At 37.9% G+C, this 25,248-nt stretch overlaps 1 protein-coding gene across 1 annotated transcript; it reads left to right on the top strand.

Moving 5' to 3' along the window:
• The first annotated feature begins 331 nt into the window (after positions 1 to 331).
• Positions 332 to 22,536, top strand: LOC140240210 (MFS-type transporter SLC18B1-like). Its single transcript, XM_072320003.1, has 14 exons — positions 332 to 445; positions 1,251 to 1,346; positions 2,481 to 2,554; positions 3,500 to 3,647; positions 4,698 to 4,766; positions 5,034 to 5,121; positions 6,647 to 6,789; positions 8,690 to 8,794; positions 10,743 to 10,834; positions 12,504 to 12,599; positions 15,020 to 15,094; positions 17,171 to 17,314; positions 17,815 to 17,910; positions 19,731 to 22,536. The coding sequence occupies exons 1-13, from the start codon at positions 332 to 334 to the stop codon at positions 17,891 to 17,893; spliced, it is 1,323 nt and encodes a 440-aa protein (XP_072176104.1). The 3' UTR covers positions 17,894 to 17,910; positions 19,731 to 22,536.
• Positions 22,537 to 25,248: the final 2,712 nt, after the last annotated feature.

Below are 25,248 nucleotides of genomic sequence, written 5' to 3' on the forward strand. Positions count from 1 at the left end.
GAACTGCCAAGATCACACCGAGTTGGTCACTTGTCAACTTGTCGAGGCAATGGCAGACGAGAGAGAAAGCCTGTTCGCCAAGTTCTACGATGACGATGACAACGATGATGATGATGACAGTGCCAGTGCACAAAGCATAGAATCTATTCTAAAAGGACTTGAGAAGAAGGCAGTGGCAGAAGTAAGGACTGAAGATACTCTTGTTGAATCCGAGGTGGCACCAACAAATTTGGTAGGAGCAAATGGTCCACTGCATGCACAGACTGTCGGAAGTGATGATGGGGAAGAAGTTGTTGGTGGAGGTCAGGGGGTCGAATCAGAAGGAGAGGAGATGAAACCACGCCGTATCACACTGCGACAGAAGCTCACATTCGCCGGGATTGCAATTATGTACATGTCATCGCTCATGTCCTTTTCTGTCCTGGCACCATTTTTTCCAAATGAGGTAATGAATATAGATATGTATGTTCTTTGTGTCACATGGGCAGTGCCCCTTTTCTGTGTTATCTAAATGACATTATCTCTTTTATTAATTTGATTAAATTTAAGAACAAAATGGCAACTCATCAGAATAATGTACAGAGGAAAAGTTAGATCCAAGAGAAGCATTGTGACTGGTCAGCTTGAAACCTATCAAATGTAAATCAAGGCCAAAGTGAATGTTTGCTTTTACACATACCTAAAAAGAGTAAACTGTAAGCTTTAAATGGCATGACTTGTAAAATTGGACCACCCTTACCCAGTCAAAGATCTATTTAGAGTTAAGAGTGACTTGGCAGGTGCAGTATCACAGAAAAAGATGAAAAGAACTTTTTTAATAGATTAGGGTTTTCCAGATGTGCTGCGCAGGAGAATCAATGAAAAAAATAAAGAAGAAAGAAAATGAAATTTTCCGAAAACAAACAAACATACAAACCCTGTAATATTTTGATTTTGGCTTGTGAGCTGGTAAGCCTGAATGACATTTTGGTCTATTATAGAGGATTGTTACTGCATTTTTTTTATTTTTTTATTTTTTTAGCTAGGTGGTTGCATTTGATGTTTGTTGTTGTTGTTTCATTTGCAGCATTTTTTTTTTTGTTTTCATTTGGAAAAGTTGCAAGCATCTGGTTATTAAGAGCATGTTATGTGTTATCATAACACACGAAATGACTGAGATACATTGTACAATCTGTAGATCTGTTAGTTAGGCTTGTAGATGTGACACAGTTTGCTGATGGTTATTTTCTTTCTTTTATTGTTGTTTGCAGGCAGAGAAGAAGGGCGTAAGTCCAGCAGAGACTGGATTTATATTTGGATTCTTTGCTCTGGTCAGCTTTATCTGCTCTCCAATTCTAGGAAAATATGTAAGTAACTTCACTTTTAATGCAGCTGTCTAGAGGAAGTGCCTGAGGTTTATTATTATTATTTTTTTTTATCACTTGTTACCCCAATTATTAACAAGCATTGCGCACTTCATATCATACGTACATTGCATGTTATGAGGACATCCAAAGTGTACAAGTAAGTATTTGTACAGTGTAAGAAATATCACTCAAATTGGAAATCAATGCTCTCTGGTGAGCTCCAGCCATAGATCTTGTTTAGTTTTGGAAGTACATTTGTGACCCGCTACAACAAAAGGATCCGAAAGTCGGGGAAGACAATTTTCTGAAAACTGCACAAATTTCTTTCCTCACTATTCTTCTTTAATTTCATATATAACACAACTCATAAAAGTACTCGGTTATTGAGATATCAATGATTTTATCAGCGCATGTCATGTGGTTAAGGAAATCAGTGTTTCGAGAAAAACACCTTCAAAGTTATTCTTCCAATGATATCATGATCAAGTGGAGGCAAGACAGTTTCACCGCCTGACAATAGAAGGTAGGCTCCTAGCAACCTCAGCGATGTTCATTCAAGCTTAGCGCCAGTGGTCTACGCATGACCAATCAGTAATCATGATGCCATGCACTGTCCAATAAGATCACTCCCTCGTTGCTAGGGGCGGAGCCTAGCTGCGGCGCTAAATCCAAATCTTCGGACACAGTTCTGTTACGTTGAAAGTTGGAAAATCATGGCCCAGAAAAACGCTGATTTCGTGCATTTCCTTTGATCATTTGGCTTCGAAATTTTGACAGATGATAGACAAAACATTAGAGTACAAAATTATGCCAAAAACAGAAATCCGATTGCTTTGACCAATTTTGATGATGTGACTTCAAATTCAATGTTCTCAGCTCAGCCGTCAGAGACTTTAGGATCCTTTTGTTGTGGCGGGTCACATTTTAATGTATAATCTAAGCTGATCTCTTGGGAATATTTGTGAAATATAGTCAAGGAATGTACAAGTACAATGTAGGTGGTGCAAGCTACAAAACTGATCTTCCAAGTGTATACGCCAGTATATTTTAATATGCCGCTATATTTTTTACGATGTTTGTATTCATTGTTTACACAGGGTGCCATTTTTTTCTTGTTCTGTGACTCTTTCCTAGTTACCAGTCATTGGGGCAAAGTTCATGTTCCTCAGTGGATCCTTCCTGAGTGCAGGTTGCAATATTTTATATGGGTAAGTTCCCACAATTCTCTGTGCATTTGCTCAAGAAACAGAAAAGGTAATTTACATTGTATATGGCACCATGCACAGGTTATTTGCTTGTTCCCCTTCTGTGTCCATATTAGGAGTTATGTAGTTCAACATCTTTACACAATAATTGTACAATGTAGCTGCCCTGGTAGTGGTATGCTTTAAATTTGTGCATGGTAAAGACCTTTTCATTTTTTTTGTGTGTGTATCAGAGTTCAAGGTTAGATTTTGCCATCGTTATTAATCTTGTGCTTTCTTTGTTTTGTTCTTCCTTGTTTGAAAATACCAATATGCCATTACAAACTCTGTGTTTGAAACTTCTGTTGTGTTGGTTATAGGAAATAAAGACATTTCAAGAGAAAATTACCAAAATTTCCCTTAGAAAGAATGCTTACTCTCCTTGGTACATTTTTGATTGTCCTTCTTCCCCAGTTGAGCCTACATTTTGCAACACAAAGTGATTGATTATTCTATACCAGGTGAATATGGTATCTATGCACATACAGTGTACAATCAGCACCAATTGTTCGAAGCAAGTTGTAATGTTAGACCACTTGCAAACAGCAATAATGTAGTTAAATCCTACAGCGGGAAAGATGTGATACAAAAACTATTATGTAGTGCGCTTTCCTATAAAAATGGACAGATGCACAAGTTAAAAAAAAAAAAAAAAAAAACCTACGGTCTAAATACAGGTAACTCCCATTGAAAAAAAAAAATCCTTCGCACTAGCATATTTCTTTTTCTTGTACTTGAATTTCCTTACATTCGTAAAACAATTTAAAAGTATTGTAGAAAGATAATACCGGTAGACATAATTGTGGGACCTGAATTTTCATTTTGTAGCAACAAAAGCAGAGGAGACATTAGTGTCCTGCCATGTACAAAGAAATTAGCTGAGAGAGATTCTTTGTGGATTCTTGATAGGTTTCTTGATGGAATCATGCAGAAAAATGTGTTTCTGGCATACTGCTTTGTCATCCGTGCTTTTGAAGCGCTGGGATCAGCCGCCACAGTAACATCTGGAATGGCCATTGTTGCACAAGTCTTTCCGGATAACGTGGCGCAATATGACGTAAGTTGTCTTCTCTTGTGTGATAAGCACTATGTTCTAAAAGATAGTTGTATTACTTTCTACATACGTTGCAGGCTTGTCACTACTTAACCTCCGTATTAACTACCTGTATTATCTGATTTTTGCAACTGGAAGACTACTAGAATGGACTTTGTTTTTCTGTCATTTCCAAAAGGCAGGGTTCTCAAGATCTATGTTTATTTACGGTATCTAAACAGCTTCAAAAATCGTGCAAGTGACTCTTTGTTTACCAATTGTATAATAATATCATTGTTGTTATTATTATAACTGCTTTAATATTTGTTGTTATCATTATCAGGCACGTGATTATTGTTGGACCCTGTTTACAGTGCGGGGCTGGGCCGAGCCGCGGCCGAGCCCATCAGCCTCAAATGCGGGGCTGTGCCCCGCAATTTTGTCCGTTTACACTGCCGCCCATGCTTTTAATTCAAACCTTTCAATATTTTGTCTTAGTGGCACTCTGCTTGTAAACAAACGCCATTTGGTATAGTCTGGTTTTCAGACCCTTTTCAAACTGGATTCCGTGGCGACGAAGTCTACGAAGTCGCCATTGGGCAAAGGCCTTGCTGAAGGAAAAAATCCTGTGCAGGATAAAACCACCTTAAACTATACAAGTTTTCAACGTTGAGGGGGTTAAATATCCTGAATAGCGAAATAGTACGGGCAGAGGGTTTGGAAGCCCGACTAAAATTGGCCTCGCATTTGGCCCAGTTTGCGTTTACACAGAGAAAAGGCCGGGCTCAACCGCGGCTCGTCCGTGGCCGAGACCACCTCCAGAGCGTGGCCAAATGTGCGGCCAATTTTGGCCCCGCATTTGGCCTTTTGCGCTTTTACACTGAACTGAAGGTGAGCTCAGCCGTGGCTGAGCCGGGGTCGAGCCTCGCACTGTAAACGGGTTCTTGGTGTTTCCCTTGAAGGAGGAAGTCTCTACAAGTTATGTTACTGCAACCATGTCACATACATACATGTAGTTGTTGGACTGTACTTTTTTATTTCCTTTTTTGTTGTTGTTGTTATTTTCCCACCCAGGGCATGCTTGAGCTATTTAGTGGTTTTGGTTTTGCCATTGGTCCACCACTTGGGAGCTTGTTCTATGGGGTGAGTATGCAATGATGTTTCACTCGTAACATAATAGCACCAGGGAGGTGTTATAGATGGAGTGGCTACTCTTCCTAATTCAGCACTGCACACCCGCTCATGTAAATCTATGATACCGGTACGTAATTCATCACAATAAATGTGTGTGTATGTGTGTGCGTGTGTGTATGACAGGATTTTTATCTCTGACCTTGAATGGATTTTCCAAATTGTAAGCAATAAAGTAATAAATGCAATGCCCCTATTTTGTTCACCCTCCTCCTGTAGATTGGTGGCTATAGACTTCCCTTCATCGTTCTTGGTACAACGTCTTTGGTTCTCACCATCATCGATATGTGGATACTACCGTCTGTCAGTGAGTACTGTTAATACGCCGATGGCGTTATTTTTGAGAGGGTTTTATTTTCGTGAATTTAGCGAGCTTTGGGATGATCGCGAAATTAAAGACACACGAAAATATTACCGTCATACCTTATGTACAAATTGATGACAAAATGCGTCCAACGCTGGCCGTCCAGAACGCGGCTGTCACGGTTACACCGGCCAGTGCGTACGTGTATACTATATTACTAGTACGTACGCTACAGTGCGACTGATCGTGGAAGTGCAGTACAATGCTAAAAGTGCAGTAAAATGTGCAATCTCCGTGCTACGTTACCCTACGCGAACGAACACCAGCTCGACGTGGTTGGGTGAGGCCTAGGAATGCATGTAGCCCAACCAGACACTGTGTGTGCAGGGTCATGTAGTAGTTAGGATGCATGTTAGCCCAACCATCCAGACGCCGTGCGCAGCTAGCGCAACACTTGTGTACAGCTACAGGGCCGTGTATAATAGGATGCATGTAAAACTTTCGCTAGCGCAGCTCTGGAACTTTGTCGTCTATCTATTTGTTGCAACATTTGGTGGGTAGGCCTACTGAGTACTTGTGAATGCCGTAATTGTTTCATTTTATAAATCTTCTACTGTGTCTTTTCTATTTTCATGTTTTGGAAGTCACAATGCAAATGGAAAAATGTTACGAGTACGTTGGCAAGTGTTTGAACGTGTTTCTCGGGCTTGGCAGTAGACCCTACTACTACTACTAGTATCAATTGCAAATTTAACAACATGCGAAGATGCCACTGATACCGTGAATCGCGAAAATATCTGTATGCGAAAATATTGGCGTATACAGTATCTTGAAAGGTCAAAACACCAGCCAAGCCTGTGCACAGAATCCTCTTTGATGATGTAAAATATCGTTTCCATGGTAACTGGTATCAAGGCAATCATTTGGGTATCAGCTGCACGTGAAAGCAGCTGCTGCACTGGGCACTGGCTCAAGTACATGTTGTGTTTTTCACAAAAGCAACAGTGGTTTAGGCTAGTTCCTGTGATAAGCTATCTATAAAAGTCAAAACACAGTACATTTGATCTGATTTCTAAATATTTCTGAAATATCCAAGGAAAGTGAAACTTTGCAGAAAAACAAAAGGTGAAAAATGTAATCAAATGAGCTTGGAAATAATTTATGTCTATGTTGTGAGGGATTTTTGTAATATAGTAGTGTGTCATTTTTGTTTCATACATGCACAGTACAATAATTAAAGGAGAATAGTCACCCTTGATTAATTTTAACAGTCACAATACTCTTTGGTATTTATCATTGTATTCATTTGATGGATGGTGCTATAAAGAATAGTCACATCACGCTTGTTGATGGGTTTTGATAGAGCAAATATTATAGAAATTATTCCACTGTCTTAAAAATGCAGGTTATGAGAATTTGTTTTCAGGCAGCAGGAATTGTGTCCATCTTTTTGCTTTGAGTGCTGATTAGCACAGAAATCCCTATAATGTTTTACACACCATTTCAATTCCCCGTTCAATTTTTCTAGGGTCATTGTCTGGAGAAGAGAAGCCCGGCTCATTACTCAACGTTGCCAGAATTCCTGCCATCTGGGTCGTTCTCATCGGCTCAGTTTGGAGTAGTGCTTGTATAGGGTTCATTGACCCTACCCTCTCTGTACATCTCATCAATGTGAGTGAAAATCTAAATGCTTCCCTATTTTGCTTGTACAATGTATGATTATTTCATTTTGGTATTACTTACTGTTTGTTGTTGCATTTTTTGTCCCCGCCGAACGAGTTCGAGTAGGGGACTATGAAATGGGCTCCGTTCGTGTGTGTGTCTGTGCGTCCGTGCGTCCGTGCGTCCGTGCGTCCGTCCGTGCGTCCGTCCTGGCGTCCGTGTGTGCGTCCGTGTGTGATCAAAATGTTCAATTTGCTACTTCTCTGTCATTTATGAGCCAATTTTGATTCTGTTTGCTTTATATGATAGCACTACATGGGAGCTTTAAAACTTATACACAGAATTTCAGTTGTGACCTTTGACCTTGACCTTTGACCTATATTGTACATTTTGCTACAAAATACTACTCCTTCGCCATTTCTAACCCGATTTCGATTCCGTTTGCTTTACACTGGTGATGGCACTAGGTGAGGGCTTCAAAACTTCTACACAGAATTTTAACCTTTGACTTCTTTGACCTTTGACCTTGATTTTCGACCTATATTGTAAATTGACTACAAAATGCTACTCCTTCGCCATTTCTAACCCAATTTCGAGTCCATTTGCTTTATGTGATGGCACTAGGTGAGGGCTTCAAAACTTCTACACAGAATTTTGACCTTTGTCTTCTTTGGCCTTTGACCTTGATTTTTGACCTATATTGTACATTTTGCTACCAAATGCTACTCCTTCGCCATTTCTAACCCAATTTTGATTCCATTTGCTTTATGTGATGGCACTAGGTGAGGGCTTCAAATCTTCTACACAGAATTTTGGCCTTTGACTTCTTTGACCTTGATTTTTTACCTATATTGCACATTTTGTTACAAAATGCTACATTGTACTTCCGGCGGGGACATATATTACGCACCGCGTAATTTCTACTTTTCCTTGTTTATTAATGAAAAAGGGTTTTGCTCTTTTCATATTTTTGTAATATTACGTTATCAGGTGCTCTTTTCATATTTTTGTACTATTACGTTATCAGGTGTCAGCAGATACATACGTGTATAAGAGGTCAAAGGTCAGAGTTCAACAGCTGAAGCATGTTCACCCGTTCAGGACAGTTTGACTTTGCTTCAACACATATTTGCCATAGACCCTTGCCCAAGTGTTCTCGGGACTCGTCCTCAACGGGTTAATGTACAACATCATTCAAATGTTACAGTTCTAGGGATTAGTGCCCGAATTCAAATTCAGGTGTCATTTTCTACATTTAACCTGTTGAGGACGAATCCTGAGTATAGTTGGGCAGGTGTCAATGGGAAATGCATGTTGTAGCAAAGTCAGTCCGTCCTCAACGGGTTAAAGTGCACAATCCCACACACAATCAATCGAGACTATATCAAAATCAAAGCAACCTGTAGCAGAGCAAATTTGATCATCTTGTTACATTTTGCATTTTCAAATGATTATATTGGAGTCTATAAAGGGGCCTGAGCTTTTTATTCTAGCAAATTTTCGTCAGAGGCAAAATAGCCAAAAATGGACCTAAAAATTGTAATTTCACCTCTGTCAAGATTCTGCTTGGATTGAAAGTTTAGGCCCCTTTTGACTTTGTTTTACCCTACTGGCTACAGTGTAGCTGCGTAAGCAGCTGTTATGTTTTGCTTTGTTTTGTGTTAAATTCAAATGTTTAAGCTTCTACCAACCTTTAATTGTAGTGGGCAAGCTTAGACATTTGAATTTGTTGTCATCCCCAACCGATGAAAGTTTTCGGTATTGTTTTGTGTTGTTTGTTTGTTTTTGTTTTGTTTTTGTTTTGTTTGTTTGTTTGTTTGTTTGTTTTGGTGTGTGTGTATATAATTCTTGATCTTTTATGTCTACTGTATTATATGGGTAATACTTTTTTCTTCTTGTTTTTTCCCAGCCACCCCTAAAAGTCTCTAAATCTCTTGTTGGAGTCTTGTTTTTTCTGGTCGGTGGAGGGTACGGAATTATGGCTCCAATTCTAGGATATATTGGAGACAAGACAGTGAGTACATTACCCTTGTGGTCTGGAACCTCTGTGTGCTTACCTTAACCTGGGCAGACATTTAAACTTGGCAAGCTTTTTCATCAACATGCAATAATTAACCCGTCCAACTTGACCTACTAATAAAGCAAAGCTAGCCCAATCAAGTGTAGCCTTTTGTCAAGGCCCTCTCGCTGTATGGTGAAGAGAGCCCAGCTGAGTGGGGTTGCGCGAGAGCCTTTTGAGATCTGCATCACATCGTTTTGTTAGCCCTTTGAATTACCGACTTTTGCTCCCCGATTTCGGGAGCAAAAGTCGACCAATCAGCCTGTCTGTCTGCTCGAACCCGATTTGAATACAGCGAATGCACGCCATAGACGTCCGCGGGTGGTCGATGCATGTGAACAGGCATGACAACACCAAGGCTGAGGATGTGGGGAGTGCGCCATTCCATTGGTTGACCAGTACCCGTTAATATGAATATTCAGTAGGGTTCATGTGTCATGAATAATAGTGTGTGAAGCAGATCTCAAAAGGCCCTCACGCTGTCACACTCGGCTGGGCTCGCTTCGCACACCCATTGCAGTGAGAGGGCCTTGACAAAAGGCTAACTGAAGTGTAGCAGTGCACCTTGATCTAACAAGAAGGCCATAGTGACAGCATGGGGATAAAAGGGATACGATAATCTCTAAATCAATTGCAGTTTGTTTCCAGACACCCATGCCAATCGGGGGGGGGGGGGGGGGGGGGGGGACCTGTAGAGCGTTTGTGCTGATTGGCAAAGGAAGCACAGTTGAGATTACAGCACTGTGTCACTCAGTGTTCAAGGTTGATTTATATGCCTCCGCCACCAAGTGTTGCCGGAGGCATATATCACAAATATTTCAAGGTATCTTCGTGGAACTTAGTATCATATGCATGTATTGACTGGCAGTGATCATGTAGGGAATTTAGGGGTCATGGGTTAAAGGTCAAGGTCAACTCATCAAAATGTCATTATTTCTCTCTTATGGCTTGTATGCAATGCCTGCAGGATTTTTTGTTGAAACTTAGTGTATGCATGTATTACTCGATACAGATTCTCTGGGAAGTTTCTTGCCCAAAGGTCAAAAGGTCAAAGGTCAAGTGAAAGTGCTAAATTTCACTTCTTCTTTAAACTTATAAAAGGGTCAAAAGTTGGGTACAAATCCTCAAATCCCCAAATACCTGCACTCTAAGACAGTGTAGCCAAATAAACCTAGTTCAAGGAAAGTGAACACTTAATGCATTTGTGACAAACCTGTCGTTTTAATATTTTGCCAGTTACATGAAACTGTCATCACACATTGTCAAGACATTGTGCTATAGACCTATTTGGAGAACCATGCATTAATGGCTGAGGCATGCCAGTCGCCATAGCGACATTTCTAGTTGCATAATGAAACATTGGGTATTATGATAACTGTTTCATTTGACTGTACTGTTGATAACATCATGGAAATCATTAACAAGAGGTTTTGTTACTTTTTCCGTGGAGTGGATATTCTTAATTGGGAAAGGAAAAGGAAAACGAAAAAAACAAACAAACCCCAAAATGAATGAATGTGTGACTTACTTTCATCAAACAGTTTCTGAATTTGCAAACTTAAGAATGACTCACATTATTGAAGTCACAATGGAATTGGATAGTAAATTAATTTTGGGGCATGTTGCATACACAGCAATGTTTTACCTGAGAAAAGCTGATAAGAGCTGAAACCTAAGGTTGTAATAGTATGATTCTGCCATTGACTTCAATACAGGAAAAAAAAAAAACATGTTGAAAATAAATAAAAAGATGTTATTCAACAAACCCCTGATCTTTTCCTGTTTTGTTCCCCTTGAATTTATACTGCAAGATTTGTATTCATTCATATTCAGACTGATGCACACTACTTCACTGTTTTTTTTTTTTTTCAAACATCACTTTCATTCTTATTTTTCCATGCAGAAAGCCACTAGGATCATGATGGTCTTGGGCTTCTACTTCATAGGACTATCCTACATGTTCCTGGGTCCAAGCCCTCTACTAAACCTCCCCAAGTAAAGTCTGCCGTCTTGGTACAATTTGTATGTCCATCTTTAGAATTGTACTGATGTACTATCAGATACTAACCAATTGTTTTGTAATAGACTTGTCATTCAACATTGGCAAGAGAAAGCAGTGTCAAATATATTATTATTGTTAGTATTATTATTGTTATTATTGTTATTATTATTATTATTATTATTATTATTATTCTCATTATTCTCATTATTATTATTATTATTGATAGTAGTAGTAGTAGTATAATCATTTGTAGGGGAGCAAAATGCATCATTATATTTGAATTGAAATAAACACGTTTTATATTTGTGACTGTGCATCACAAAACAAACAAAAAGTCACGCCCCTTGATTTTGCGTGAGGACTCAAAACAGGTGAAATGGGTCAACTAATTCAATTGTAAGTTTTTCATATTTTCTGAACAAGCTATCTTTCTTCTACAACTACATTATGCTTAAGTTTGGGATCATAACCCGAATGGGAAAGTGTGTTTTTCCCAGATTTTCTACAACCTCTTTTTGTGGGAGAGTAGAATGATCAGGTTTGTATTAGAGACCCCTTGTAATTTCTTGAAATCTTTTGTACACTCTTCACTTTCAAGTCTAATAACTTTTAAAAGGATAATGCTACTGCTTTGAAATTTGGCATTGATCATGGACAGGATGTGTTAATAGAACATGCTCAGTTTCAGCCTAATCAGATAATCCCGTCATTGTTGTTGCTCCATTGTATGACATCCTTTGTTTTGTCCCTTTCATCGCACAGCTAGCGCGGCTTGGTGAAAGATTAAGCACTTGAATAGACCCTGTACTTCAGAGCCTCTTTTCTCAATTCACACTTTTCCAGAGTGTGTGCTTTCTTTCCAGTATTTAGATTGGTTAGGAGAGTCCATATGAATAGAGTTATACATCATTTTAACACTTAGAGTCTGCTCTTTTAGAATCTGCCCTTAACTAAAAATCCATGTTTGGCGACTTTTTGTTTGTTTTGTGGTGCAGGGTCACATTTTTTGTTCTGCATCTCTCCATAAGATAAGTGTTTGTTTGTCTTTGCCAAGGATTAGATGGATCATCTAATCTCATTATTCTCTCTTTAGTCTCTGTCATTTTCAGTCAGACTCCAGACATTGTTTGTTCAAGCAGGTGCAGACATCAAAATCTAAGATGCCATGTTAAATTGGCAACGCATTTTGGAAGATTATATGTTCCTTTTTAAACCTTGCAAAGTCTTCATTTTCATTCAGATTTTATGCAGATTTAGCTTGATCTATAATACATAGGCCCTGTACATTTTGTCAGTGTAAGATATGCAGTGAAATTTTAGAGGTGTCGGTGTAAATAATGTAATGATAATAATTTCATCAACAAAAATATTCCAGGACTTCATTTTTATTAAATAGTTCATGATATGGCATTGTCCTTGAAATGCTGTCAAACCAGAAATTTTTGCAGGCATGAAACTTTGCCATAGTCTTGAAGACAAAAAGTTGCAAAAGTAAAATTCATGTTAAAGTTTTGTCTACACAATGCATTAAATGCCAGTCACCAATTTGCAAAACTTTCATGACGCGAAAAAAGGTTGATGGCTCCAATTTGCCAAATTTGTATGTTGCAAATGTTTCTGGTTTTGAAGCAGTAACATTCCATCCTACACTCCTTTCCTCAGACAGCTATGGGTTATCATCATTGCTTTGTCTCTGCTGGGGGTCTCAAACAGTTTGGCCAGCATGCCAGCATTCTTGGACCTTATCCTCTCCGCCCAGTAAGTGTGGATTGTTCAAACTTTGCCTTTGCCTTTGATATGTCGCATTCTTATGCATGCTTTCCTAAAGCATACTGTATTGTGCCTGTGCCTGAGGAGTACTTGAATGCTAACAATGTGTACCGTACCATATCTTTCCTAAAGTAGATTACATTGTACTTCCCGATGTTGTCCAAAAGTGTGCCATACCTTTCGGTAATGTGGCACAGAGCGCTCAAATATAAAGCGGTCAAGAAGCTTACCGGCACCTGAGGTTGGCATGAGAAGAAAGCATCTTAGCATGCGTGTCATAACCTGTTCCATACTTAATTCTGAAATCTCCACAGACTTTATGTAATACACAGGCCACCAGGTTTTCCGTAGGGAATGGGATGATACAAAGAGTTCATTATCTCTAGAAGGGACACTCGTGTGTAGCGTAAGTGTTCATGTCCTTGATGCTACAAAACGTTCTGACTCGAATCTGAATAGAATTGTCGACGTATGCTACGCTGTATCTACACTGAGTGCTTAAACACTCTATCAAGTAACATACAGTTACATTGCAGTACCGCTCAATTTACTTTTGAATGTTCAAACATGGCCGAAGTTTCTGTAACCCTCAGGGTGCCCAAGCACACACTAAACATGATAGTGTGACAAACTTTTTCCAGTCCATCCGAACTTGACTCATTCCAACGGGATGACCATAGTGACTGACCAGGCCTTCGGGGCATTAGGTAATCTCTATTCATTGACAAATATGTGGTTCCAGGCATCCGTGCCTATTGGTTGAAAAATATTTCAGCTTGAGTCTCAATCTGCAAACAGAGCACAGTTTAACCCTAACTAGGTTAGGGACGCTCCGCGCGATGTATCGCTATCGCAAAAAGCTATCGCCATGACGTTTCATTACTTTTTTCTTTCAAGCCTCCCGCATCTTTTAACACCAAATTTGCGATGCCTGGGCGCGCGTTTCCTAAGTTGCCCATAGATATGTACATGCATGTCAGACCAAAAATTGCTCAAAAATGTGAATTTTAATACAATTTCAATGCAAACTGTGCTTACAGGCAAATTTCATAGAAGCATGATTATCTTGAGGTTTTATTGATTAAAATTAATTTATAACATATTTTCTTGTTCCAAACAATGTCGCAGACAAATTTCATTAAAAAAAAAACAATGGAAAACATAAAGTTAAAAAAAACGAAAAAATACATAAAGAAATTAAAAAACAATAAAATACTTAAGAAATTTTTACAGATGGCACAATTTTTTTCACTTTTATTTGCTAAGGACACTAAAAAGAATATTTACACAAAGAAAAATGCGCCTGTTTTGAGCTTTATTTAGTGATTTATACCAAATTATCTTATTTCATGCCTCATTATGCATAAATTAGTATAATTAAGCATAAATGATAATTTTTTTTTGAAAAATTAGCTTCATGGTACTTTAGACTTCATCATAGGCAATGTGTGTGCCAATTTTCATCGTGATCGACTCATTAACACATTCTGTCCATAATTAATGCCAACTTTCAAAGCAGTAGCACTATCCTTTCAAAAGTTATTAGAGTTGAAAGTGAAGAGTGTGGACAAGGTTTTTCAGAAATGAAAAAGGGATTCTAAAGACACACCTAATCACACTATTCTACCAAAAATGTTCAAGATAAACTGCTAAAAAAACACACTTTCCTGCCCGTTTTATGATACCAAATTTTAGCATAATGTAAAAGAAGACCCGCTCTTTCAGAAAATATGAAAAAGTCAAGTTCAGCTAGGTTGACCCATTTCACTTATTTTCAGTCCTCACTCAAAATCAGTGTGTGCGACTTTGTGTTCGTTTTGAGGTGCACGGTCACATATGATGTGGTGAAAAACTGTGTACCACATTATTCTGTGACAGCAACGAAGTTATGCTTTGGGAAAACATTCTATTCTTTTTTAATAAATCTGTGAAACTTGTCCAGGTTTTTGTTACCCTGGCCATGTAATAAGTAGTGTTGTAAAGAAAATGCCAAGCTTTGATTTGATGTAAAAGGTATGACAAATTCACAATTGTTTTATTCTGTAACTATACATTATTGTAGAGACAGGATTTTTGCATACAAAACAGTGACAAAAAGTTAGAATATACAGGTACTTGCAAATCCAGCAGGGAACACAAACTTGAAAGTCAAACACTTCATAAAATGCAAGCTACTTTGTGACAGAAATGGAATTGCAATAAATGTTTTCATTGTTCTGAGGCATTTGGCGATTATATTTTATCGACCTGTTTGAGCGGGTTTCTGCCTTTGAGTAACACATGCAAACTTGGCACTCTGTCGACTATAAACTTGGGTGTGCGAATGTGGCATATAAAGAGTTAACTACTGTCACAAATTTATTTTTTTTTTAATTTTCCTCTTCTTTTTGTTGTTATTATTCTTCCAGGTGGTATGGTTTGCCTGATGATTTTTCTACCCAAGGAGTCCTCTCTGGTCTATTCAACGGGTCCTATGCACTCGGGTGAGCCACGGGTTGAGGAGGCTTCGTACAGGGGCTACAGTACTGTGAAGGCTGGGGTTAGAGGGGAGGGAGGAGGAGAGGTGGAAGGGGAAGGGGAGGGGAGGGGGAGGGGAAGGGGAAGGGAGGGGGAGGGGAAGGGGGAGGGGAGGGGGAGAGGTAGGGGGAGGGGAGGGGGGAGAGGTAGGGGACTGCAGTCCTGCACACTTTTTGCTCTCTGAAGAAAACAAAAGCAAAAACAGCAACCAAAACTAATACAGTCAAACCTGTCTATAGCCGCCACCTAACGGAGATGAAAAAAGTGGTTGTTATAGACAGGTTGCCGCAGCTGTAGACCAATTCTTTAGCATGCTTTTTTATGCCTCCGCCACGTAGTGGTGCCGGAGGCATTATGTTTTCGGGTTGTCCGTCCGTCCGTCCGTACGTCCGTACGTCCGTACGTCCGTACGTACGTCCGTACGTACGTCCGTCCGCTTTCGTTTACGCGATAACTTGAGTAATATTTACTGGAATTTTACCAAACTTGGTCCAAGTATGAAGTATGATGGGGCAATGATTTGATTAGATTTTGGGTGAAATCGGCAAAAGGTCAAAGGTCAAAGGTCAAGGTCAAATCATGAAATTTATCCATTTACGCGATAACTCAAGACTGTATGGAGCAAATTTCACCAAACTTTGTTGGAGGATGATATATGATGGGACAATTACTTGATTAGTTTTTCAGTGAAATCGGACAGAGGTCAAAGGTCAAATATCAAGGTCAAATCCTAAAATTTATCTGTTTACGTGATAACTCAAAACTGGATGAAGCAGCTTTCACCAAACTTGGTCCAAGGATGATGTATGATGGGAAAATTAGTTGAGTAGATTTTAGTGACATTGACATGAGGTCAAAGGTCAAAAGGTCAAGGTCGAATGCTAAAAATGTTGCTATTTCCCCCATATCTATGCAATGCCCGCAGTTATTTTCTTGAAACTTAGTGTAGACATGTACTACTGCATAAAGATTCTCCAGAGAGAGTTTCATGTCATAAGGTCAAAGGTCAAAAGGTCAAAGGTTAGGTGAAAATGTCGCAATATCACATTTCTCACAAATGGTTCAATGTATCTTCATGGAACTTGGTACATATGCATGTACTGACTGGCAGGGATTATCTAGGGAATTTAGGGGTCATGGGTCAATAGTCAGGGGTCAAAGGTCAAGGTCAACTCCTCAAAATGTTACTATTTCCCTCATATACTAGTATATGCAATAATTGCATTGTTAGCCTTAAAATTTAATATATGTACATGTATTACTGAATGGAGATTCTCTTGGAAGTTTCCAGCCAGAAGGTCAAAGGTCAAAGGTTAAGGGTCAAAGGTTAGGTTTAAATGAAAAAAAAGATATATTTTGTACTTTAATTACACTCTTCCTTCATACCTTGAAAATTATACTCAATGCATAAACTTATAATAAGGTCGGTCAGAAGTCAAGTAAAAATTTTCAATTTCCCAAATATGTGTACCTGTACTCTTTAATAGACAATTATAGCAAACCCAGTTCGTGGAAAGTGAACATTTAAGATATTTCTGATAAACCTGTTATTTCGATATTTTGCCAGTTATGTGAAACTGTCATCACACATTGTGAAGACATTGTACTATACACCTATTGGGAGAATCATGCATTATAGCGGAGGCATCAGTCGCCGTAGCGACATTTCTAGTTTTTCTTGTAGGGAATTGTTTTTAGAGGCCAAACATGGCTCGTGGCCACTATAGACAGGTGGAATCTAAGACAGGTTTGACTGTAGTAGAAAAAAAAAAATAAGACCCCCAGAAGAGCAGAAAAACAACCCCCTCCGCCCCCCCCCCCCCCCCGAAAAAAAAAAAAAAAAGACAGCAAGTATCCTTGACATGAGTTCTATTTTTCCTATCTTTCATTAATGTAAGGGGGTATTCAGAATCATGTACCTCTGACCCAACCATAAATATTACCTTTGACTAAAAGTAATAATACTACAGTGTATATTTAATGTTGCTTCCACTAACACAATATTTCTACAACATTCATCAATCTCTCATTTCTTGCTGCAGCACATTCATCGGTCCAACGTTAGCGGGCGTCCTTGTAGACAAGTTGGGATTCGACTGGGCGGTAACTGTTTTTGCTGCTGGCAACTTTCTTATAATGATCATGATTGCTCTCTTCAGTGCGTGGGAGTTCCAGTGGGGAAAAGGGTAAGGCTTCCTTTCCTATACCATCATTCATTGTTCAGGTCCACTGTCAAACTAGCTTCGAAAACATGATGTTTCTTTCAGAATTAATCCATTAAACTGTACATGAATTAGCATTTATTGTAAATGATAACTGATTCACAATAGTCAAGTGATAAGCAATAGATACAGTAATTCGGATAATAATGAATTGAAAGGAGTTTCACACATGTCATTGCATAGTGTTATTACAATAATCTTGTGTCAAGTGTGCCTTGAAGGGGTGTACTGAAAGTTGGAACTTTGATAATTAACCTGTTTCCTACGGGAATCTGGTGGCCTGTGTATTAAGTCTATGGGAATTTCAGAATTCCGTACTGAACGGGTTCACTGAAAAAAAGGAAAGAGAAAAGTTTCAAGCACGATGATAACATGTTCAGTGTATCCGATACTTGAATTTATCATAATATCACTGAGATCTACAACTAGAAACATGCCAGATAGTGTATCTTGTTTGGTTGCAGAAAGAGAAAACCAGAACATCTCAGGAGAAGACATACACCAGAGAGATTAGTTAGAGATGAATCATCCATCAATGCCTAGATCTGCAAAGGTTGATAGTAAGTGTACCCTGCGAAACGTATACTGTATATTATAAGCTTTTATTTTCACGAGGGTTTAATTTTCGCGAATTTTGCGAATCACAGTAGGATCGCAAATTTAACAAGACGCAAAAATGACACCATGCGCTTTGTTAATGGAGCATTAACGTAAGCGTCGGCGACGATTCGCGAAAACAACATCTCGCGAAAATGTCAATTACGTCGTCATTTGCGAAAATATCTGTACGCGAAAATAACAGCTTATACAGTATTTGATTAAGCTAATACCCGTTCTGTGCTAGGAACTTTGGCCAGTGTATACACCACTATTGGCAAGGGCTACACACTAACCCATTTTTTTTTTTTTTTTCTATTGGTTAGACCTGTGTATCGGACCAGTAGGTACCCAGTTTCCCCATGTTTGATGGGTCCGTTCCTGAAAAAGTTGCTGGTCCGAGAGTGATTTTTACTGGTCAGGGACTGGTTGGCCGAGTGCCAGTGTAGCATTCCTATAGGGTTAGGTGGGCCAATCAGCAGTCAAAGCGCAGAAATGGTTAAAAGTGTAATCCCATGTAATGTCAAATTCAGTGTTTTGAATTGAGTAATCTGAAAAAAAAAGGGGTATTGTAGATGCTTCAAAAATATCAGACATTGAATCAGGAAATGGTGAAAGTTTACACAACTGGTTACTTTCTTCTTTTTTTTCCTGGAAAGAATTGGTTGCAATCACCATAGCACATGCTAACCAGGTGAAGTGAAAAAAAAAAAAAAAAAAAAAAACCTCCTTACAGCTTGTACAGAGTAATTAATTACTCTTAATTAGTAATTCAGCAACTTCAAATCTTCCTCTGAAAGTCATGGTTGCCATCTTATTATATGACTATCATGGGATGTGAACGTCTTAATTAATTCTGCGTGATTTCATGTCAGAAACAGAAGAAAGATAGTAAAGATTTGTCTGCGAAAAGCTTGTGCCATTTTCTGATTTGTGTTAATAATTATGTTGATTTTAAATTGAATGCGTCTTGTAATTGCAATTCAAGTGTGCATGCAGAAAAAGACCTTGGCCCAAGATATACTTTCCTTATGATGTTGTTGAAAAAGGCATAAAAAGTGCACATCAAAGTGATCAGGGAGATAGAATAATTGTCGAATAACAGACTTGAGATGTTAATTTCTGTAGACGAAATACCAATGCCTTATATTGTGTACAATTGTTGTCCTATATTGTTCCTCGTACTGTGTTTTGGTACACCTCTCGGCCTACAATGTCCTTTACTGTTTCATATGCTGATACTGTGTTGCAGAGCTGCCACCTACAGTTGACTCCTATTCTAACGAAGTCCTCGGGACCGGCAGGTTTTTTTTTTTTTTTTTTTTGGTTATATCAAAATTTCATTATAACCAAAGAAATAAACAATAAAAAACATAGAGCCGATTGTGTTGCGGCCTGAATTTTTACTTTGTTTTAACCGGAATTTTGCTATTATAACGGGAGTGCACTGTAGTATGTTTTTGTCGTATTCTGCATGTTTTTCTTCATCAGAATTCAAGATTTTTTTTTTTTTATTGGGGGGGGGGGGAGTGAAATCCCATATAGTGTGTGTAGTGTGTGCGCTTTAAAAAATTTTCATCCAGAATATGAATTTGAAAACAAAAACAAATAAGAAACCAAAAGCAAACAAAATATAAAAAACAAGCAAAAAAAAAAACAAAAAAAACAACGACAAACAAAACATTTTTTTGCTCTTCATTATGTTTTTATGATTTGTGGGGGGTTGGCAGACCCGGTGTTGCTTTGCTGACCCATGTTTTCTTGACCATTGCATTATATGTAGCAAATTGGCATGGAGGGACTGGTAAGAGAAGGTGTGAGTGAAGATGACCCCCAAGCTGACCGGTCAGTTGACTTCAGGAGGAAACTCAACGCAACCTGACAGAAGCCACTCAGGTACAGTTGTACCAAGTGTCATAGAATGGATAGCGAGAATCCTGCTATTTCAGTGGTCGAGAGCTATGCGTTCATTTTTTTTTTTTTACTGGCGCCATGCTGAGTCACAGTGGTAAACATCTTGGGCACTTGTAGCAAGAGTCAGTGCACTTGTATCAAAGGTTTACGCGCTAAGCAAGCATTCGCGCACTCAGTACAAGGCCCCGATTATGCATCCAGTACGTTTTCCCATGCATCCAGTACTTTTCTTTCATGCATCCAGTATTTTATTTCATTCATCCAGTAAATACTGGATGCATGGTATTCAGGCTCTTGTCTATGGCAAGCCAAGCCAAAAAGGAAATGCATCCAGTAAATTTGCCTTTGGGTATATTATGATAAAAAAATTGATTTTTGGCAAGAGAATTACCCATTCTATAACACAGTTGATGCACATGTCTCTTAGTGCGTCGATCGGAATAGTGAAAACTATGGAATTTAGCCCTAACCCACTCGGCTTCACATCGTTGGTTAAGCATTCCATAGTTATCTTATGCACGTACATGCAATTCTGACTAACACACTCATACCTGTGCGTCATTTGTATAATGACCCACTCTCACTCAAAAGCACAATAGTGTAAAATAAATTATTGTACATATGGGGTAGTTTAGTGAAATACAGTTATTGTTCTACTCAATGATTTGATAAACGTGTCCATGTATCAAAGATATATTGTATGTTTGTGAACAGTTGGCAAATTAAGATTTTAAAGAAAGATTATATTTTGACTGATGAAATTAAGGGAATTTTCCTCTTTATTCTATACAATATGAAAAGTGAAAGACAATCTTTGATGCATGTGTTAAAAAAAAAAAAAAAAAAATGAATGTCATTAAGGAAAGCAGCCAAAGTCGGATTGTGCATACACTGTGTGGGGAATTTGACACAAAAGCTGCGCCATGCATTATATTGTTTTGATTGAAACTGCTGCCATTGTAAATTCAGACTGAAGGTGTGCATTCTCAAAGTAATTTGATACTGTAAGAGATGATGACTGTGACAGGGAATTATATACCAACTGTTCTAATCTCAGATATGTAAGTCATAATTATGATGGCAAACTTCTTGATGGAACATTCTGTATATTGCCATTCCGGCCACTCATCTTGTACATTTTTTTTTCTTTTTGTACACCATAAAAAGGCAGATTCCTCAAAGCTGTTGTACATTCCCAAATTTAGCCAGTTGAAGACTAGTCCCATGTATACTCGGGCGGGTGTCTATCGGAAATGCGTGTTTTAGCAAAATCACCTCAAACTCAACGGGTCAATAAACTAATCATAAGAGTGCATGGTGCAAAATAAGTAGATAGGAGAAAATGCTGCCATATGCAATTTTGTGCAAATAGTGTTTCTGCCAAGATATAGTTGATATTCTATAGTATATATTGAAAGCTTTCTCACTAAAGTGTATTTTAGTTGTCTAATTTTTGACGTTGTGATCAGTACTCCAAATTTCCTGAAATATTTGTAATGTAGGTAATGTTAATATTGTGATGACATCAGTATCAGTTTTAATTTTACTGCCTTTTGTAGTAAATTATTGTGCAATTATGCTTGTGACTTTATGAATATGTGAATTAAGGATGTGATTATATATATGAAAAATATAAAGAGAAATGTGGACATATTATAATATGAGATAATAAAGTAGGAAGTTTTCTGTGACAGGAAGCTGCAAGAGTACACTTGTAGCTCGGGAATTTTGCAAGAGAGCTAAGAGTAAGGGTGCTACTTGTTTAATTTTTGTATGTACATGTACACGCATGTACATGATAAAGTTGTCGTATCTAAACAACACAGTATCAGCTAGAAGTGTTTACTTACTATCTCAAGGTCTTTCTTCAGTCATCCCATATTTGCTTCTCTGTCACACTCTGGTATTTTTGCCCAGAGGCTGGCCCAATCACTCCCTCAAGTATGTTGTGAAATTTTGAATTCATTTATAATAATTCATTTGAGTTGTGAAGAAGTCCTGTGTGCCATTCTACAGCTGCCCAAAGTTGTGTGGCCAGTTTTGTGTAAAATATTACTCACTGCTTGAGTTTATTAAGCAAGATCCAAAATTTATTAAGCAAAATTAAAAAATGGTATTGTGTCATGGAGATATTTTAAGGAAGACGTTTACCTAAAATGCAGTCCGTTATTACAAATGTATTTGGCTGTGCAACCAATTGTGGGACTATATTTCAATTTCTGTATAGAATGCCATTGAAAAAAAAAAGAAGATAAACTTGAATAGCAAGGAAAATCCCAATATTATTATTATTATACATACAAAACCACTTTCCACGACAACAACCTTTTTTGTGGAAGCCGCCATTGTTGTTTACAAAATCTAACCTTTCAACTTGTAAATGGACGTGTATCTACGCACAGTACAGTACAGAGCATATCAGTGAGCGACTGCCGCAGACAGCACAGACGATTTACGTGTACTCCTATGGCGTTTCTCAACCTCATCGCGCAAAGCCACTGCACTTTGCAAGCAATACTGCGCATGCGTATAAAGAAACAGTAGAGTGCGATATTGACAGCAGAGTACAATATTGGAAACAATATTGTACTCTTTTTCTCCATTGATACGGGTAATGTAAAATGCATAGGACAGGTATTATGCTAACAATATTGTATGTCATTAAGTAAACCCCTTGCAGGAATATTGATACATGGTTTTATTGTATCGAAAAAGTGGCTTGTATGTATGAGAATTGCGTATAATCGACATAAAATAGTTATAAAGAGAGAGAGAGAGAGAGAGAGAGAGATATGAAGGAACAAACTGGTAGTGCATTTTTTGGCCAAAAAAAAGTATTAAGTTTATTGGACTCAAATTGTCAGGTGTCCTACACCTTCTTCAAGAGATATGGCATTGACAGTACCAAAACAGTTCTTTAAAGAAGGTGCCGAAAATCTGAGTCGAATTAACCTATGCTCTATTGGCCAATAATGCCTTACCAGCTTGTTTCTTCAGTAATTTCTTCGTGAAGACAATACATGAAATCTCATTACATATTAATATATATATATATATATATATATATGTATGTATATATATATATATATGTATATAATATATATATGTATAATATTATACATATATTATATATATATATATATATATATATATATATATATATATACATACATACATAACAGCAATAGGTTTCTCCTCAGAGTCCAAGAAAGTTTTGCTTCACAACAGTAGTTCATGATACGAAAACTCCGTGAGAGACGAAGAATTGAATTTTCGCCCAAGGGCTTTGTCAAGTCAATCTTGCCAAAGCCCTATGGGCGAAAATTCGTCAAAACTACGTCTTTCACAGAGAGTTTTCATATGAACTACTGTTGTTAATCGATATATATATATATATATATAGATTATATATATGAAGAGTTTGTTTGCAAAAACCGATAAGTCCATTTTTGAAGATTTTGAAGCACGGTGTCTGTCATAAAGTACAAAACAATACCTTTTAAATGATATATCGGTCACTTCATATCAAGGTACATTTTTGAAGTTATGGTCAAAAGAAGCACAAATTTTCTTATTATTTTCTTTATTTTTCTTGACCTTTAATCGCAAATATCTCCATTTGGCAAATATGGACTTATCGGTTTTTGCAAACAAACTCTTCATATATATATATATGTATATATATATATATATATATATATATGATCCTTTTGTGTTAATGTAAACATATAAGATAACACATTATTATATCAAGTTGAACAAAAATCACCTTCAAACAATCAACATCTGACATACACAACTACGCACTATTAATATACAAAACAGAAGTCGATCTCTTGCTCTCTTGCCTCTCTTCTCTCCACAATGAAGTATTGATAATTTTTTGCTTCGTTCAGATTTTGTTGCTGATAATGGATTTGCATCCATGGCGATTAATTTTAACCGGCAGCTGTCCACAAACTGTTTGCTGCATTTCAGTGAGCTGAATAAAAAACAACAAAACAAAACAAAAACAAAACAAACAAACAAAAAACACGAAATACGACCTCTTGATACATACTGTAGGTTGAACTTCAATATAAACACAAGATATATTATGGAAAATGTGTTTTCAATTCTACTCAGAATCAACTTTATTGCGGTGCATCAATCAATATATCCCTAATAGGTTGCTTAATGTTGAATTTTAGATAACCGTCACAGCGCGGATAAAAGTACCAAATTTTGAGTGATGATCTCTCAGTACCTGTGGCTCCAATTCACGAAAGCTTTATGCCGCGAAAGTATCGCTATCTTTAAATATCTGAGGAAGCATAGTAATAAAAAGAGGGTCATATCTGTTGTTAAGTTTGTCATTTTTCATGAAAAGGAAAACATTAAAGCAATCGTGAATTCCATGATCAAGAATGTATTTGAAACGTGGGGATGATTGAATCAATTACCGCTTTGTATGTTGATGTGCCACAGTGTTACGTACAAGTAGACCTATAGACTTTACTACTATAGTATTTTTTTCAGCTCAGAGTTACGTACGGACCGTTCTCTTGTATGTGTGTGTGTGGGGGGGGGGGGGGGGGGGAATGCGGGGCTTTGACGGGTGGGGGTGTTTAAGGGCCGGTGATCTCCGCCCCTCCCCCCCCCCCCTTACATTAGGAAATCTTTCCAATTCCCTTTGACTTACATTGTACGTCACTCTAATCTACGAGTTATAAGTCGCACTGCAGTGGTACTTCAACAGCACTGTCTTTTTATAAATCTCAATTCAACCACTAATGTGTCGAATGCTTTGTTGCTCATGGAATTCAAGATTGGATTCATGTTTTCAAGTTCCATGAAAAATAATAAAACAAAGAACACATCTGAACCTCTTTCCTGATACAACTTGTACTATGCTGCCTCAGATACGTAAGTTTGCTTTCGCGGCATGAAGCTTTCACGAATGGAAGGAGATGCTTTTTATTTTTATTTTATTTTCCCCGCGGCAAGAAACTTCCCCGAATCGTCATTGGCATTCAATGCATCGTGTAGAATCGCGCGCTTTTTGCTTTCACGAATGTTGGCTCCTCGCTTAATTTATGGATGTTTTATGCCTGCTGGAAAATTAAAATTCAGCATTTATATCATAAAAGTAAATCAATCAAATTCCATTGCAGAGGGCTCCTACTCTAATACCATTGAATATTGGCCCTCGGGTCTATTTCTCCAAATTTGGTGCTTTTATCCGCCGTGTAACGGTAATTTCACTAAGCGACCTGACTACAAGCACAAATGAAAAAAAAAAAAAAAAAAGAGACAATGCTTTCGCAGATAGTATAGACAGATAGTATAATTTCAATAAACTATCTCGACTCATTTAGTTATTTCAAGATAAAAAGGACCATCTCTGA

This window comes from Diadema setosum, chromosome 16 (assembly GCF_964275005.1).
Source record: "Diadema setosum chromosome 16, eeDiaSeto1, whole genome shotgun sequence".
In the NCBI taxonomy this organism is placed as follows: domain Eukaryota; kingdom Metazoa; phylum Echinodermata; class Echinoidea; order Diadematoida; family Diadematidae; genus Diadema; species Diadema setosum.